The sequence below is a fragment of the Carica papaya genome, chromosome 9 (assembly GCF_054855325.1).
Source record: "Carica papaya isolate Zhongbai chromosome 9, ASM5485532v1, whole genome shotgun sequence".
Lineage (NCBI taxonomy): Eukaryota > Viridiplantae > Streptophyta > Magnoliopsida > Brassicales > Caricaceae > Carica > Carica papaya.
The window spans coordinates 1,900,926-1,918,783 of record NC_142317.1 but is presented as its reverse complement, the minus strand read 5'-3'; the positions used below and the strand labels follow the sequence as shown (position 1 = coordinate 1,918,783).

The following is a 17,858-nucleotide window of genomic DNA, read 5'->3' as shown; positions in this document are numbered from 1 at the left end:
TTATATATATATAGATACTGGGCTTAGAGATTATGGACTTTGTCAAACAAATTTGAATAAATTAAATTATCATCAGTACATATTTTAGTTTCTGTTGAGGATTCAACAAAAAATATCCCAGCCTAAAAAGCATCTAAATTTTGCAAGAATGTAAATATGCTGAAGGGAAAAACAGACTTGTTAAATGACCTATTTAACAATCTGGAGTTGTCAGATACATACACTGAAAAACAAAGACTGGTCGAATTTGGGAGAATCATCATCATCCCAAAAATGACACAAGGATTTTGCAACATGAGAAATTAAGCCATTCATGTCCTCTAAGTCCCATCCATCCGTATAATGCTAGTAAAAGAAACCATACTTCGAAAAAGGACCTATCCTCCTATAACATAGGGTAACCAAAGATACCGGGCTCGGGTGAGACAGCTTCGACAAAATCATGATAAAAGCCACAAGTACCTAAAATGTTCTTCTGTGTCTATCTATGTATAATGTAACTTTAAATATATATTCCCAGCTAGTAAGTCCAGAAACTGCAACAGAGCTGACTTGTCACTGCAAATGAGGACGAGGAGTACGGGGCCGAACTGGTGTCTTGGATGGGCTTACCCTGCGTATTTACAAGGATATTACAGTCAGATGAGAGAATAGGTGAAATATGTATGAACTGAATTAAACCCAGACGAAATCAACAACCTGATCGGGAGCGATCCCAAGACAGCACCACTACAATTCAGAGCTGCAATTGCACTGTCAGCCTGCAAGTGAAAATGCTCTATGAGATCATTGCACCAAAACTCTTTGGTAAAATAAACCCAAGTCTTTGCCAGATCAGAATAGCAAGAAAAATTAAACACTACAACTTAACAGCTGTTTCCAGGAACATGATAGGAAGAACTGATAGTCTGCCCCTCTCCGTTATATAAAACATATAAAGAGAAAAAATGCAAAGGGAACCCAAGGAGACTGAGTTTTCGAAGAGGTAAAGCTTGACAGTGGACAAGAAAACAACCTGATTTACATCCTGATTTTCCCCATGAAAAATTTATGTGAGGCCATTCCATTTTCATGATAGATTGTTGCATCACTACTTGAACATGTGGGCACCATCCCACCTAAACCACAACAAATACAGAAGTTCACAGGAGTATGCAGGGACAAAGATCACTTTTTCCCTTATAATTTTAGCAATACCGGTGGTATAGAGTGAGGCAGAGTATCTAAAAGTCCTTTGGTTCTTGACAGGATGCAAAAGGTTGCTTGTAAAGCACTGTGTTTTAAACCAAACCAACCATTCCTCCTAAGGAAAAATTTTAAAAACAGAAAAAGCCTTGATGGTTGTTACAAGAACGTTATACATCCTACAGATAATACACAAATCCTCATTTATCCAATGCACAGCACATCTAGACATAGATTGTGACAAATTTGGGCTTCAATCATTGCATCCAGACAAAATCCCAGGAGAGAGGTTATAGGAACTTCATTCTAGGATTAGGCAATACGCAAACCAAGAAAATTTGTGAAGATAGTTCCATTTAAACTATAATTGTTAAGGTGGATTTGTACACTTGTGCCTACAGGTTATCCAAAGCAACAATCATTGATATATTTGATAAGACACCAGAAAAACAAACAAACAAAATAAATAAATAAATTATGGCTGAATAATTGAATAAAGGAAATGATTTTTCACTTATCTTGGAGCAAATCCATCAGATCCCAGGAAATAATGTTACCAGATAATGACAAGAACAGGATTCGGGGCCATGCAGTTTTGACATAAATCAGAAGGCAAAGGAAGAAAAAGTATGTTGATGGAATAACTTAAGATGAAACAAAGTAAGCAAGACTGCAACGATTATTCAAAAAGGCCTTATTCGTTGATTTAAGAAAATACATAGATAATTTAACCAAAATATGAGATGAAACCATCTGATAGCTACAACCTCAACTCTTTCCAAATCATATGATCGCAACTCAAAAAAGTTTTGGCAATCACCACCGAATTAGATATTGAACAACTAAGGACAAGATACACAATATTGAAACTCTCTTCCACTAAAACATCAAGGCTACAATATACTAGAAGCAAAGTAAAAACTACTTCCATTGTTGAGGTATTTCATAGAACTCAAATATCAAGAATTATTTCTCTCCATCTTGTTTTCTAACTTAACATACATTTCATGGATCGTTGGACATTTTGATCAGTGTTAATTTCATTTAGAATCTAATCTATGCTCTTCATTTTGCTGCATTTGACACATAAGTAGTTACTCCTTGAACACGTGTAAACAACATTAGAGTTTTTTTTTTGGTCAAATTCAATTATTTTCCTACATATGACAAGAAATAAAACTGAATATAGAGGAAAGCAAAGACAATAAATGAGCTAAAGCTCTTGGTTCTAAACCACGTTAGAGTTAAAAGATCATGTTTTAGGAATTAGAGTTTATAGGCTGACACGCGAAATAAATACTATGTATAGCATTTTAAATGACGAACACTAATCCAGTTGTGAAATGAGTGGGTAAGTTAAAAATGCAAATGGAGCAGATTAAAACTGTCTATTAAATCTTCGAATCAATGTCCCTAAAATGATATAAAAACTAATGTAAAAATCTCCAAATCATCTTTCTGTAAAACAAAATTGAAATTAATTCATGATTCCACGACTAGGTTTAAGATGCATTTAACAGCTTGATGTTTTAACCAATTTGACTAAATGGGTAATATTCCGAAATGAATCAAAGAAAAACACATAGCTAATTGCAGCATAGATGAAATAGCTTTCCTTGTAAACCAGATAGGTATACCAATAATGAGAACTAACTGCTTTCTAATTCTTGCAGCATTGATATTCCAAAATTAGCATTGCGTGTTATTAACCAATCAAAACAGTACATGCAAACGTAAAACAGCATAACAAATTCCAAACATGTAAGGAGAAAAAAACCTTCTCCCCAACAATGATACTCTCCCCGATTTATTCTATTTTCACTTTGCATATTCTTCTCCAAGATCATTGTTGACATTCTCCCTCAACATATCCAAATATGTAAGGAATGAAAAATTTAGAGTCTATAAAGTAATGCAACTCTCAGCAAGTCTGAGGTGTTAAGCAGATAAGGGCAAAATTAATACAAAAAAGAATCTGACTAGAAAAGGAAAAGTTTACGTGCATGAGATAAGTAATAATCAATATAAGTAATTACCAATGAGAACTCGACAAAAGCGATACGAGTTGCATGATGATAGTCCCCAAGCAGCCTCAAGCGATGAACCTATAGAAAGTGCAATGATCTCATTTAACCAACAAATGGAAGACCAGAATCATAGATTTAAAATTTGCATCCACAAACCTCCCCGCAAATTGATTCAAAGAAGAGCTTGACATCTGTCTGAGTGACCTACAATCAGACAAATAATTCAAGATCGAATACACTCCCATTGTTTCAAGATTTGAATTTAAGGTCATATCATTGAAAACTACCTTTTTGTCAATATTTGTACAGTATACAGTCCTTGAGCACATCTCACGTTCATCCTCAGACTGAAGAGCAATAACAAGATCAGAAAGCCCGTCACAGGGTGATAAGTGCAAATTTACACGTTCAATAAGATCAAACAGTGCCTAAAAATTAACATAGTCATGTAGGCCGCACCCTTGGCAAATAGGTAGGGTTAACAGGTGCAATAGCAGTTTTGGACGGCAGCACTCTAACAGGATAATAACCAAGCATAGTCCCAGCCAAGTTCAAAGCAGCCCTGGCACCCTCTGCAAGCATATCTTATGTAAAAACGGAAAGAATATATATATATGTATGTGTATTTATATATGCATCAGCAATACATTGAGCTTATGATAATACCTTCATCAGTGAACTCAATGAAGGCAAAGCGGAGAACAGAGTTAGGATCGCCACATATACGACAATCAACAACCTTTCCAACACCAAAAGAACACAATCACTGCAAGTTATAATTCTCATATATTGGGTTTGGGTTGGGGAGGGGGAGGGGAAGGGAAGTATATATGGGAGCAAAACAAAAGACTACCTGGCCGCAATGGAGAAAGAGACCTGCAAGTTGCTCCTCAGTAACCTACAACAATGAGAAACAATAATCTTGTATTTTCCCATTCAGCAAAAGAAACCTTTAAGACACGAAAAACTGATTAGAGCAGAAACTAACGAGTAAAGTACTTGTGTGAATCCTTACCTGCTGATCAATGTCAGATACATATACAGTTCTCCGAATGACATCGTCACGCTGCGCCATACTTGTTCTACTGTTACTCCTTCGTCTTCCTTGGCCATAGCCATTTCTCCTCTGCAGGGAAAGTAGAACGTCAACAAATCTGACCCCCAACACGAAGATACAATGCTAATACATTTTAAAAGCATGAATAATCGCAAAATAAACGAAGATAGCTCATGCTCTATTTGGGTCTGAGAAATTCAACGACTGGACACTATTACATTTTCGCATCAGCCAAACATGAAAGGGAAAATCAATGAATAGAGAGGAAAATCCATACCCTTCTACTGGTATGCCCGTTTGCGTTGGCAGAATCAGTTGGTACTAGAAAATTGTTAGTGTGGCTGAACCCATTAGCCAGATAGCCATGATTAGAGCCATGAGCAATAGATGGAGGCACAAATTCCTCAGCCATAGGATTCAACTTAGACAGAATCTCCACCAAATCATTCATATCGGTCTTGAAACTCTCGCCCCCATTGTCATTTTCCGCGTTCATCGTCACATTTGGCCCATGCCCACCAGCCGAAACAGTCCTCGGCACAACCTGCTGACTGTTGACTCCATTGCTATCAACCCCGCCGTTTTCCATCTGACCCACTTGAGTTTTGCCATTGCTTGTGTGGACTGCAAAAGTGGTCTGGTTCTGGTACTTCGGGTCCACAGTCTGATCATTGTTTTGGGTCGGGAAACTCGATTCTTTACTCTTGGTGACGGAATCAGTCCTGGGTTTTGATTTCTCGAGATCAGTCGATGGTGGTGCTTTCGAGTCTGATGACACTACAGTGTTGTCCAAATTTTGACTCGAAGAACCGATTTTAGCCCCAGCATTCTCAGCGACCGCCATGATCAACGCAGAATCTCGCACCAAAAATGTCCCGGTTTCAGATTTTTCTGTCAAACCTTTTAATTTTTTTTTTTTTCTCGTCAATGATCCGATGATAATCCTCTTCCCTTTTGATAAGCGAAAAAAGAAAACGAAATGAAAATTTTGAAGACTACCCATAATAACACAGTCGATCAGAAACACCTTACCTCGACTTATCTAAACCCGTTCCATTGACGCGAAGAGCAAACCCACCTCAAGATCAACCAGTATAACACTGAGAGAGACAAATATATATTATGTAGAGAGGCAGAAAGAGAATATATAAAAAAGCAAAGACTACAATTTGAGAGAGAAGGAAAATTACACAACGGATGAAAATTTTTCTTTTATTTTCTTATTCATTATTATATATCATACAGTATAAATATACGTATAATGATATTGTAGAATGGACACAGACTCACAGAGAGAGAGAGAATGCAGTTGTTGTTTCTCTGAATCGTCGTTTTGCACTGTGCTCTACCTTTTTGGACCTTCTTCACAACGTCCCAAAAGATGATAGTATTGTCAAGGGCAGACCCATTACCCATGATATCATATCTCTCTTTTTTTCCAAATTCCCATAAATGCCCTCCAATTATTTTTCAATTTACATTTACTTTAATGTATAAAATATATCACAACAACGTTATTATAACTATTTATGGGAAATAATTGTATATATTTAAATCCAATATATGGAAATGGGTATTTGGTATTTTCACATGGGTGTACACGCCATATATATTATGGAGTAAATTTCAAAAATGCATGTTCGTGTTTGTAAAAATCATAAATGTCTGTAGCCCCAAAAAAAAAAAAAATAAAAAAAAGAGAAATTAATAAGGCTCTTTTGGTAAAATACTTGAATTTCTAAATAAATTATATGGAAAGTATATGGTAAATTCAATACTAGGGATTGTGAAGATAAAAATGCATAATCCAAATGAAAAACGTGACGTCTACCTTCTAGATTTTATATAATCTCCCCATTTCAGATAAACTTTAACCATGTCAATAATAATAATTATTATTATTATTTAAAAAAAAAATTATAATTTACTTACATTAAATTATTTAAAATATTTTACTATCTTAACTTACATTAAACATCATATAAATAATCTCAATTAATATTTATCGTGTAACGTATGTAAATATTACTAATCATTTCTATATATTTCTAATTAGTCGATTGTCTGTTTCATAGTAAAAATTCATGTGAGTTTTTAGAATATTTTGTTTATTGCTAGTAAGTCTCTCGTACAGTATATTAATTATCAGTTATTTCTATATTTTTCATGTATGTGTCGAATATTGTTACACGATTGTCAATTTTGTTCGTATGTTATTTTTATGAATTATTTTAAAATCTAAACATATCAGTTTATTATAATAAATTATTATATTACCAACAATTAAATAACATGTATTATATATACTGTTAACTGTAATTATCGTTAAATATAATATGATGTTATCACCTGAATATTTATGCTAGTTTGATATTTTATTAATGATTAAATTTTAAAAATATATATAATTCATATATAAATAATTCACAGATATTGTCATCAAATGTCTCACGACATCATCTATATATTTATATTAACTTGATATCATATCGGTAATCAAATTTAAATAAAAATAATATTCATGTATAAAATCAACTTTCATAAATATATTAAAGTGATATATATATTGTAATAACTGGTTTTTGGGTTGTAAAAAAAAGAATGATAACAATAATAATAATAATAAGGATATATATATATGTATAAAAGAGGGAGAGGAGTGAGAATGAACGGTGTAGATTGTGAGATAGGAATGGACGGCTAGGATGATTAGCAAGTGGGGTATAAATATGATGAAAAAAATAAAATAAAATAGAAAGAAAGAGAGGACAAAGGGAAAACATAAAGGGAAGAGAAGAGATTGTCGATAGAAGATTCGAGAGAGAGAGAGAGAGAGAGAGAGAGAGAGAGAGAGAGAGAGAGAGAGAGGGAGAGAGCCGAAGAACGAAGAGACAAAAAGAGAGGAAAGGAGGAGTCGGTCGAGGACATGAGAGGGAGCTGGAGAAGGAGGAGACAATTAGGATGACTGAGTGAGCTATGGCAGTGTGGAGGACGATGGAGACCGGAGGTATGGTTAATTTGAATTTCAAACATAGAAATGGTAAATTTATAATGTAAACTCATACATTGGAAACATTGAAATGACATCTAGCATTTGAATTTCTACGGTGTCATAGGGACAGTGTAGGGAATTAGAGGAGGAGATAGGTTCTTAAATGAATAGGAGAGCAAATGAAAGATATTGGTTACTAGAAGGTCTGATTAGGACTGTGAGTGAAGGAAAGTGGCAGAAGCCGTGGAAGAATAAGTAAATAGGTACGGGAATGGCGAGTCAAGTGAGAGGAAGAGCTATTATGCAAAGTACGTACAGGAGAGTGAAATTTAGATGATTACCATAAGGGAATAAGATAAGAGATGAAAGTATTAGACGAAAAGAGAGAATATGTGTGTGCTCTAGTCAGTCATAAATGGGAGAGATAGGAAAAACATACTGAAATCGGGTTGTAGAAGGAGAATTAAGACACAAAGAGGGTCTGAAGGGGGTATTAGCGTGAGAATAAAGACAAAATGGAGAGAGAGGCGGAACAGAATGCAGGGAACGTGTTTTGGATGAAAGCGTGGGGGGGGGGGGTCACAGGGTGATTGAGGGTGATAGAGAGAAAAGTGCGGTGAGGTGAGAGAGGCAGAGGTGAGAGAAGGGAGAGATAGAGAGTAGGGGATAGTTTATAATAAGTGCGGGCTTGTAAGTGGTTAATAAAGGTGAGTTGTTGGGTGAGAGAGAAAGAGATTGGGAAGGTAGGATGGAGAACAGTAATAATAGGTGTGTGCGTGCGCGCACATGGTATATTTAAAAATTGTATAGAGATCTTGATTACTTATAAATGTGTTAAATTGAATTAACTTGTATGTTTGTTAAATATGCATATATATGTGGTACTTGAATATAATTGTGGAGATGGTATATTGTTAGTTGTGATATTGGCTTAGGATTGGGACATCGATATTAGTTGTTGTTACTTAAAAAGGTAAGTCGGTCACCGATATTAGTGATGTCTGAAAATTGCCAGACTAGTAATGAGTTGAGTCACCGATATTGGTGATGGAAGGAAATGGTAATGATGTGTGTGAGTGGCCAGTTGGGGGTCAAGTGGTGAGAAAAAGGGGTCGCCAATATTAGTGATGGTTGGGGGAGTTTTATATGGGAGTAACAGTGTGGGTGAGTGGCCCGGTCAAGGTCAAGGGAACAGGTAGGTTGGAAATGTTGGAGGGGGGAGGGGGGGTTTAATGTGGTGACTACACATGGTAGAGTTGATAATTTCTCATTGAGTAGATGTGGTAATTACGGTAAGGGGTAGATGAGCAAAAAGAGGATAGTGTGGATAAAAAAAATGGCTTGACCGGGGGGGGGGGGGGGGGGGGGGGGGGGGAGGGGGGACTAGGAGATTAGGCATTTAATTGGATTTTCGTGCTATGTTTGTAATTTGAATTTACTTTACTGAGTTTGCATATACTCATTACCATCACTTATATATGAAGTAGTATTTGAGACTGAACCAAAGCTTTATGCTTTTAAACCTAGCGTATAGAGAAGACGGAGTAAGGAGTATGACTAGTAAAATAGAATAATTATATAATTGGTAGCAAATAACTCAATTTGAAACGAGAAATTGTGAATTCTAAGCTATTATAATGATGGATATGCTATGGAAAAACTTTAGAAATTGAATGACTTGATTTAAACATTTCTATGCGTATGACTGAATTTATTTATGAGATAATACATGTTATGCTACGTATGCTAATATGATTGATGTAATGTCGCTGATGTTAAAAAAAAAAATCGGAACGTTACATGTATTTAATAAAATTTTAAATAAACGTTACTTATATCTTAAATTTTATATAGGTGTATTTATATTTTTACTTGTTAGAAAAAATTTTATAAAAATTTTTAAATTAAGCAGAATATGAAATCATAATACATTATGTTAACTTTATTTAAATGTTTGTATCATTTATATTGCATGTTAAATATGTAAAATTAAAATACAAAGAAAACTTGATCTTCATTATATGTAAATAAAAATTCAATTAAAATATTATATTGTCTCTTTTTTAATTATAAAAAAGTAATGTAAATTAAAAAAAATTAAAATTAAAACAAAAAAAATGCGTCATTTGACATTAAAAAATAAAGAAAAAAATAAATAACGTTAGAAAAGCTATAAAAACAAAAAAAAGGTACATATTAATTTAATTAATTAATATAATATTTAAAAATTTTAAACACATTCCTGAACCCACAATAAAATAATAAAAATTATTTAATCCACTAATGATGAAGGAATCTCCGCAGGTAGAAATGCTACTGTACCGCACCTGTCATGTAGGCCTGACACGTGGACGATCGCATTTGGTTTCCAGTTTTTAGCCTTACTAAAGCTGTCATTATCCGCTGCGGTGACAAACATCAGTTTTTTGTTTCATAATTATCTTTTTCCTCTCCTGAAAATAAGCCACGTCAGAACCATACACAACCGTAGCGTGTTTTATTGAATATCGCGCGTGTGAAAATAAATGAGACTCGCTTATAGTTAGACATGGGCATAACTAATATTATATATGTATATAATATTTAAATAAGTAATTAAATAATAAATATAAATAATATTATATCTAAAATTTTTGTTAAATTTTAATTAATTTAAATTAAAAATTTATTAATTATATATAATAAATGTAAAATAAATATATTATTAAATTTATATTTAGTTCGTACCCATTTAAAATTTATAATTTTTTATGTATATTTATATCTTATTTTTTAATTATTAATTTTATTTTTTTATATCTATACAAATATGTTCAAAACTTCTAGTTTAGAGGAAGTATATAGGAAATTATTGTTAATTTCTGTCAAATCTTGGGGAAGTTTAGACTATATAAAATATATGAATTGTACATTTTATTTCATTTCGATTGGATTAATTTTTTATTATATGTTAAGATAAATAAATTTATGAATTATCTAACTTATTTCATAATATTAGTCAATATTTATAGACTAATGGATAATATAAATATTTATTTTTTCATAAAAAATATGTTATATTAAAATTTAAATTTGTTGTACATATTTAAATTAAAAATAATAATTATTATAAAATATTTTGTATATATAACATATAATAAACCTATTGATACTTAACTCAATTTGGTTAATGTAGTCTCATTGAGATATTAATAAATTAAATTTTCAGTCTCAATGAATTATAATTTATAATACATTTACAAAGTAATTAATTTTATTTTAGTAAAACTTAAAATAATAATTTTTAAATATAATATAATGATATTAGTGCTAAACTATTGTATTAATAATAAAAATATTTTTATCAATTAAATCAAATTATTATTTAATATTTGAGTTATCTGAATGTGATAAAATGTCACATGCTTAATTTAAATTTTTATATAAAAAATTCAAACATAATAAATTGATAAAGTTTTTTTTTTAAATACAGAAAACTGTACCCACTAAGAGTTTTTTAATATCTTATTCGTAAGAAAGATATATATATATATATATATGTCTCGAATACCAACAATATATATATATATATTAAATCACATTTTTGTTATTTCAAAAAAATAACAATCACAAGTTTGATTTAGTTGTCTCATATATATATATAGATATTTTTTAGAACTTTTTCTGTAATACCCGGTCCTAAAATTTGACTTGAAATAAATTTTAAAAATTAAAATTAATATAAAAAATATAATTTTTAAATTTTATTTAATGTAAAAATTATAAAAAATATATGGATGATAAAATTAAAAATAATTTTAGAAAAAACGAGTGAAAATTTGGGTTTAGAAAATATTTTTAAAAGAAAAATAAAAAACTGAGACTTAAAACGCAATTTAAAAAAAAAAATATACTACATAGAACTGCCAAGTCAGCAGCTCTGACGAACCAGAGCACGCCGCGTGGCAAGACATGCAGACTCGGTGTCATGCGGGAGGCCACGCTGGCAATCTGCGTGCCCGCGATCGAACGGTCTGGATTTATTCCCGCGCGCGTGGACGGTTTGGATCCATTTCCTCATCAGGCGCGATCGGACGGTTGCGATTAAATGTGATGAAAGGTCCAAATTAAAGGAAGATGGGTATAAATATCTCACTTCACACTGAATCCTAGCCCTAACCGTCAGCCCCCTGGCAGAGAAGAAGAACCAATGGCCAAAGAAGGGAGCCGACCACCATCCGCCGCCACGCCGGAGCTACCTCCGACCGCTAAAAAAGGTAAAAATCTTTTCATTCACTCGAAATTTGATTTTGAACACCCCCATGGCTAAATCGGAGCAAAAGGACCGGCAGATGAGTTGGAAATCGCGGGTAAAGTCCAACAACGCTGTTGTAGAAAAAACTAAAAACTGCCTCCGAGTAGGCCATTCCCGATTCCCGTTTCATATGATTTTTCCACCATTGTATTCATCATTCTGTTTCGCACAAGTTGACCAAAGAAAAATGCTCAACTGCGAAGGTGAGTCGGCGGAGCCGCCGCACCAGAAAACTCCGCCGCCAGTAAGTTTCTGTTTTTTAACCTTTTTTAGCCAACTGATACCCATTAACGTATTTTCTCGCAGAGATGAGTATGAAAGCGGTCGAAATCGATAAAAACTTACCGAAACGGCCAATCCGAGACAAATCGTCGCCGTAGAAGGCAGTGTCGTCGTGTCGAAATTCTGAAATTGGCCATAAAAGATTTTTAATACCGATTTTTGAAATTTTTGGGTATTTTTAGGTATTTGAGGCGTGTTTTAATCTTCGAATGAAAATTTAGGGAACCCGGGGACCGCCAGTAGGCGCAGCTGAGAGTCTAGTATTTTGGACACCGATTCGAGCAAGAATCTCTCACTTTATTCCTTATTATAAAATTGAAGTTTAATTATAAATAATACGATATTTTACATAATTTAAAAAATTTTGATAATTAATTACAAGTTACTAATAGAGACGGAACTGGTTATTTATCATTGTTTATCATGTCTTAACTGATTGATTGATTTTACAGTTTTAAAGGCATAATAATACACTAGAGTTGGTAAGATGATTCAATTATATTTTCTTGATGCATGCATTGCTTGTTTTGCATGATTTACAGTTAATTTGTGAAAGTATAAATTAAATGTAAACGGAGAATTGCTTGATTAAGTGAATGATTGAATGGTAGCCTTACTGGATATCCTGAGAGATGGTGAACAGACCAGGTACATAAGAAACCCTACCGTAAATGTTGCCTCATACCAGACGAGGTATCAGATTGGTATTTTGGCGTTCATACCGAACATGATATAGGGACGATCTGTTTCACCCACATGCCATACGGAGTATTGAGGGATGATATTTTTAGCGCTCATACCGGACGAGGTATAGGGACGACTAGTTAGTTGACAATGTTGAATAAGGGTTCGCGTAGTGGAGACATCCCTATGGACCCCCATAGATAGCAGTAGGCAAATAAAAAAGAGAAAGTTGTTGTTCTGGTTAATTGAATATGAGATTATGATGTTGTTTGTGTTATTATCTCTATAGGTCGGTTTTTGAAATATCGCTACTGTAAGTATGCAATAAATGATTTTATTGATGATAAATGAATTTACTTAAATTAAGAGCTCCATTAATTGTTTTTATGATTTTTACCAACCTTAATTTCTATATCGATAAATAGTATGATATTTTTACTAAGCTAGTGTAGCTCACTATTTCATTAACCATTTCATATTAAGATGACCAAGATCCATATCTCTATTCACAAGAGGGTTACGATTAGGAAGTCCAGTCGTTTATTTTCTATTTATTTCTTATGATTTTTCGTTTGTTCTTTTAGAATGGTCATTCTCATATCTCTATTGGGTATTCCAAATTATTGTGTAATGAATGTAAACCCTAACTTTATTATTTTCCTTATGCATTGAATTTATAATTTATTTTTTTTAAGTTCCGGGCCATTACAGTTGATATCAGAGCTGCGTTCATCGGAACCATTCATTACACAAGACTTAAAAACGCCAAATATGAATTATCACCCAAGCATTCCTTATAAAAAATAAATATAAGGATACGAGGAGATGAAGTCCCTTACTAAACAGGACAGCCCGAGACGGGTCGCTTCAAAAATATGTCGATCGACTCTTTGAGATTTTAGAGAGACTCTTTTCTCTCCAGTAGGCTAGGGAAGATATGAGGGAACTGTCTGACCCTCCACCACTTCCACAATATGAGTCACCCCTACAACGAGAGGGTCTAACGCCACCTCAATGCAACCCTGCTCCTCTGTTGTATTATCTAACACCATCATAATATAATTCGGAGTCCCCACCGTGTCATCCAGCACCGTTACAGAGCCCCCACCGTTATCAGGGTTCACCCATGATGGACCTGATAGAGATTGACACTGGAGACCCTAATATATTTATAAGAATAAACTGGTTAGCGATGTATCACGCCACTGTGGATTGTTTCCACGATAAAAATTATATTTAAGTCTCATAATAAAATTTACAAGCTAATAAAAGTCTCGAATATTATTTTTTTCCTAATAAATTCATTAGTACATAGCGCTTTAACTCGGTTGTTTTCTCTACAATATACAAAATTAAGAAAGAAATTTGTATTCAAGAGATCCCAGTCGTCTGAAACTTTTCGGATGTATTTCCTGATGAACCTCTCAGACCACTAGTGGACAGGGACGTTGAGTTTACCATAGACCTTCAGTCTAACATGCAGCCTATCTCAGTTTTTCCTTACCAAATGAGTCATATAGAAATGGAAGAACTGAGAAAACAGATTAATAAATTACAGGATAATTAATTCATTCGACATAGTGTGTCCCCTTGAGGTGCCGAAGTCACATTTACAAGGAATGAGGATAGAATGTTAAAGTTATGTATTGACTACAAATGACTGAATAGGGTCATGATCAAGAACAAGTACCCCAATTTATGATCGATAACCTTTTTGATCAGTTGCAGGGTGCCCAGGTCTTCTCCAAAATAGATTTGCGTTTAGGTTATCATCAGGTAAAGATCAAGACAGAAGACATTCTTAAAATAGCTTTTCGAACCAGGTACGGACACTATGAGTTCCTGGTCATGCCATTTGGATTAACCAATGCACAAAACATCTTCACGGATTTGATGAACAGAGTTTTCAAATAATTATTGGACCAATTCGTCATTATATTTATTGATGATATCCTGGTATATTCAGAAAACAGAGAGGAACACGCTTACCATTTGACTAAGATTTTATAGGTTCTCAGAGAAAAAAAGTTGTATACAAAGTTGAGTAAGTGTAGGTTCTACCTCGAGCAGACTACCTTCTTATGACACATCATATCAATGGATGAAATATCAGTGAACTTCAAAAAAGTTGAGGCAGTGCTCGGGTGGAAAAAATTAATCTCGGTCGAGGAGATTCGTAACTTTCTGGGGATGACAGATTATTACCGCAGGTTCGTTGAAGGATTTTCTAATCTAACTGCTCCTTTAACTCGGCTCACAAAGAAGAACGTCAAGTTTGAGTAGAACGATAACTATAAAAGGAGTTTTTCAGAACTAAATAATCGGTTGACTACTGCACCTGTGTTGGCCTTACCGAGCGGGACATGTAGATATACAGTTTATAGTGATGTCTCTTACCTGGAGTTGAGTTGTGTTCTGATGCAGTATGAGAAAGTCATAGCCTATGGGTCTAGACAGTTGAAGAATCATAAAAAAAACTACTCCACCCATGACTTTGAACTCACCGTGATTATCCACGCCTTGAAGACTTGGTGTCATTACTTGTATGGGTAGACCTTTCAGATCTATACCGACCATAAGAGCTTGAAATACATATTCACTCAAAAGAATCTCAACATACATAAGAGAAGATGGATAGAACTCCTCAAGGACTACGGTTGCAACATCTTGTATCACTTGGGTAAGGGTAACGTGGTAGCCGACGCATTCAGTAAAAAAGTGCAGGTATATTAGCTCACATAATGGTTTCAGAATGTAGGGTAATAGGGGCCGCACAACAGGTATGATTTCAGGACCTGAAGAGAGTCACATGTTTTGCCCACCTAACTGTTCAACTTGATTTGATCCAGAGCGTAAAGGAAGCCCAATCTGCCGATTCTACCCTAACAACCCTCAAGAAAGATGCAGAACAGGGAGTTAATTTAGAATTTTGAGTATCTGCCAATGAGTTGCTTAGATTTTAGGATATGGTGTATGTTCCATGTGATAGTGAGCTAAAAATGGACATTATGACTGAGGCCAATAGCTCAAAGTTTATCATGCATCCCATAAGCACTGAGATGTATTAAAGTATGCAACCCCAATTTTTTTGGAACGAGATGAAAAGGGATGTGGCTGACTTTGTTTCTAAGTGTTTGGTATGTTAACAAGTCAAGACAGAGTATCAACACTCAGGCAGGCTACTTCAGTCATTACTAATTTCGAAGTGGAAGTGAGAACACATCACAATGGATTTCGTGACAGGATTGCCTGGGGTATGCTCGGGACATGATATCATTTGGGTAATTGTTGACCGGCTCACCAAGTTTTCCCACTTATTGGGTATCAAAATGACTGACCTCCTGGACAAACTAGCAAGAATGTATATCCAATATATAGACAGGTTATATGGAGTGCTAGTGACAGTAGTATCCGACAGGGACCCCGGTTCGCTTCTCGATTCTAGTATAGTTTTCAGCAAGCTATGAGAATGAAACTGTCCTTTAGTACCACGTTCGTCCCTCAGACTGATGAACAATTAGAAAGGACAATCCGCACACTAGAGGATATGCTCCGAGCTTGTGTTCTTGACTTCGAGGGTCATTGAGATGATTATTTATCCCTAATAGAGTTCGCCTACAATAGCAACTACCAAACAAGTATCGACATGGCTCCATACGAGGCGTTGTATGGTCGCCCATGAAGATCGTCGATCTGTTGGAAAGAAGTGGGTGATAGAAAATTATTCGGTCCAGATTTTATAGATGAGACTACAGCCAAAATAGTTAAGATCAGGAAGAACATCCAAACGACTCAGATAAAGCAGAAGAGTTATGCGGATACCCAGAAGAGGGATTTGAAATTTGAGAAAGGTGATCGAGTGTTCCTTAAGGTCACTCATTTTAAGAAAATCAGAAGGTTTGGCAAGAGGAAAAAACTAAATGCCCAGTTTATTGGGCCATTTAAAATCTTATTTAGAATTGACACTACCTTCAGAACTATCCAGGGTCCATAATATATTTTATGTGCCCATGCAAATACAACCCAAACCTCTCTCACGTCTTGGCCCACGAGCCCCTTTCACTACAGGAGGATCTGTTCTACGAGGAGGTATCAGTGGGTATTGCGGACCAAAAGAGCAAAGTACTCTGCAACTGAAAAATCCCTTTCGTTAAGGTTATATGGCAGAATCACACTCAGAGAGAGTTCACATGGGAGCTATAATCAGACTTCAGAGGCTAGTATCCCACCTGCTTGATTGAGTGAGAAAGAGGCAAATTTGAGGGACCGAATTTCTTTTAAGGGGGAAAAGTTGTAATACCCAGACCCAAAATTTGATCCATGATTAATTTTAAAAAGTAAAAGTAATATATAAAAATATAAATTTTAAATATATAAATTTTTATTTAATGTAAAAATTAGAAAAAAATAGGTGAATGATAAAATTGAAAATAATTTTGGGAAAAAATGATGAAAATTTTGGTTCGAGGGTATTTTTGAAAGAAAAATTAGAAATTGGAGGTCAAAACATAATTTAAAAAATATGAACCACGTAGGACTTCCCAGTCAGCAGCCTTGACGAACCAGAGCGTGCCACGTGGCAAGGCACGCGGACTCAGTGCCACGCGAGAGGCCACGCTAGCAATCCGCGTACCCACGATCGAACGGTCCAAATTTGTTCCCCCGCGCGTGGACGATCCAGATCCATTCCCTCCTCAGTTGTGATCGGAGGGTCGCAATTAAATGTAATGAACGGTTTAGATTCGTTCTCTCTTTAAATGCGATCGTATGGTTCATACTCATTTTCTCTTTAAATGCAATCGGACGATTGAGATCAAACGCGATGGACGATCCAGATTAAAGGAAGACGAGTATAAATATATTACTTCACACCGAACCCTAATCCTAATTGCCAGCTCCCCACCGGAGAAGAAGAATCAATTGCCAAAGAAGGGAGCTGACCGTCGCCCGCCGCTACGCCGGAGCTACCTCCGACTGCCGAAAAAGGTAAAAATCTATTCATTCGCTTGAAATTTGATTTTGAACACCCCATGGCCAAATCAGAGCAAAAGAATCGGTGGATGAGCTGAAAATTGCAGGTAAATTCCGGCGGCACTGTAGCGGGAAAAATGAAAAATTGCCTCCGATGACATTTTTTCCGATTCCAGTTTCGTACAATTTTTTCACCATTGTATTCATTATTCTGTTTCTCACAGGTTGACCGAAGAAAAATGCCTAACCGCAAAGATGAGACGGCAGAGTTGCCGTACCGAAAAACTCCGCCATCAGTAAGTTTTTGTTTTTGACTTTTTTCAGTCAACTGAGATCCCTTAACGTGTTTTCTCGTAGGGATGAGTA

At 34.9% G+C, this 17,858-nt stretch overlaps 1 protein-coding gene across 1 annotated transcript; it reads right to left on the bottom strand.

Annotated features, from left to right (window-relative positions):
* Window positions 1-160: 160 nt before the first annotated feature.
* Window positions 161-5,295, bottom strand: CID13 (CTC-interacting domain 13). Its single transcript, XM_088211640.1, has 10 exons — window positions 4,547-5,295; window positions 4,228-4,338; window positions 4,066-4,110; window positions 3,879-3,951; window positions 3,672-3,784; window positions 3,500-3,559; window positions 3,369-3,416; window positions 3,222-3,290; window positions 700-761; window positions 161-613 (listed from the first exon to the last, which is right to left on the bottom strand). The coding sequence occupies exons 1-10, from the start codon at window positions 5,270-5,272 to the stop codon at window positions 556-558; spliced, it is 1,365 nt and encodes a 454-aa protein (XP_088067766.1). The 5' UTR covers window positions 5,273-5,295; the 3' UTR covers window positions 161-555.
* Window positions 5,296-17,858: the final 12,563 nt, after the last annotated feature.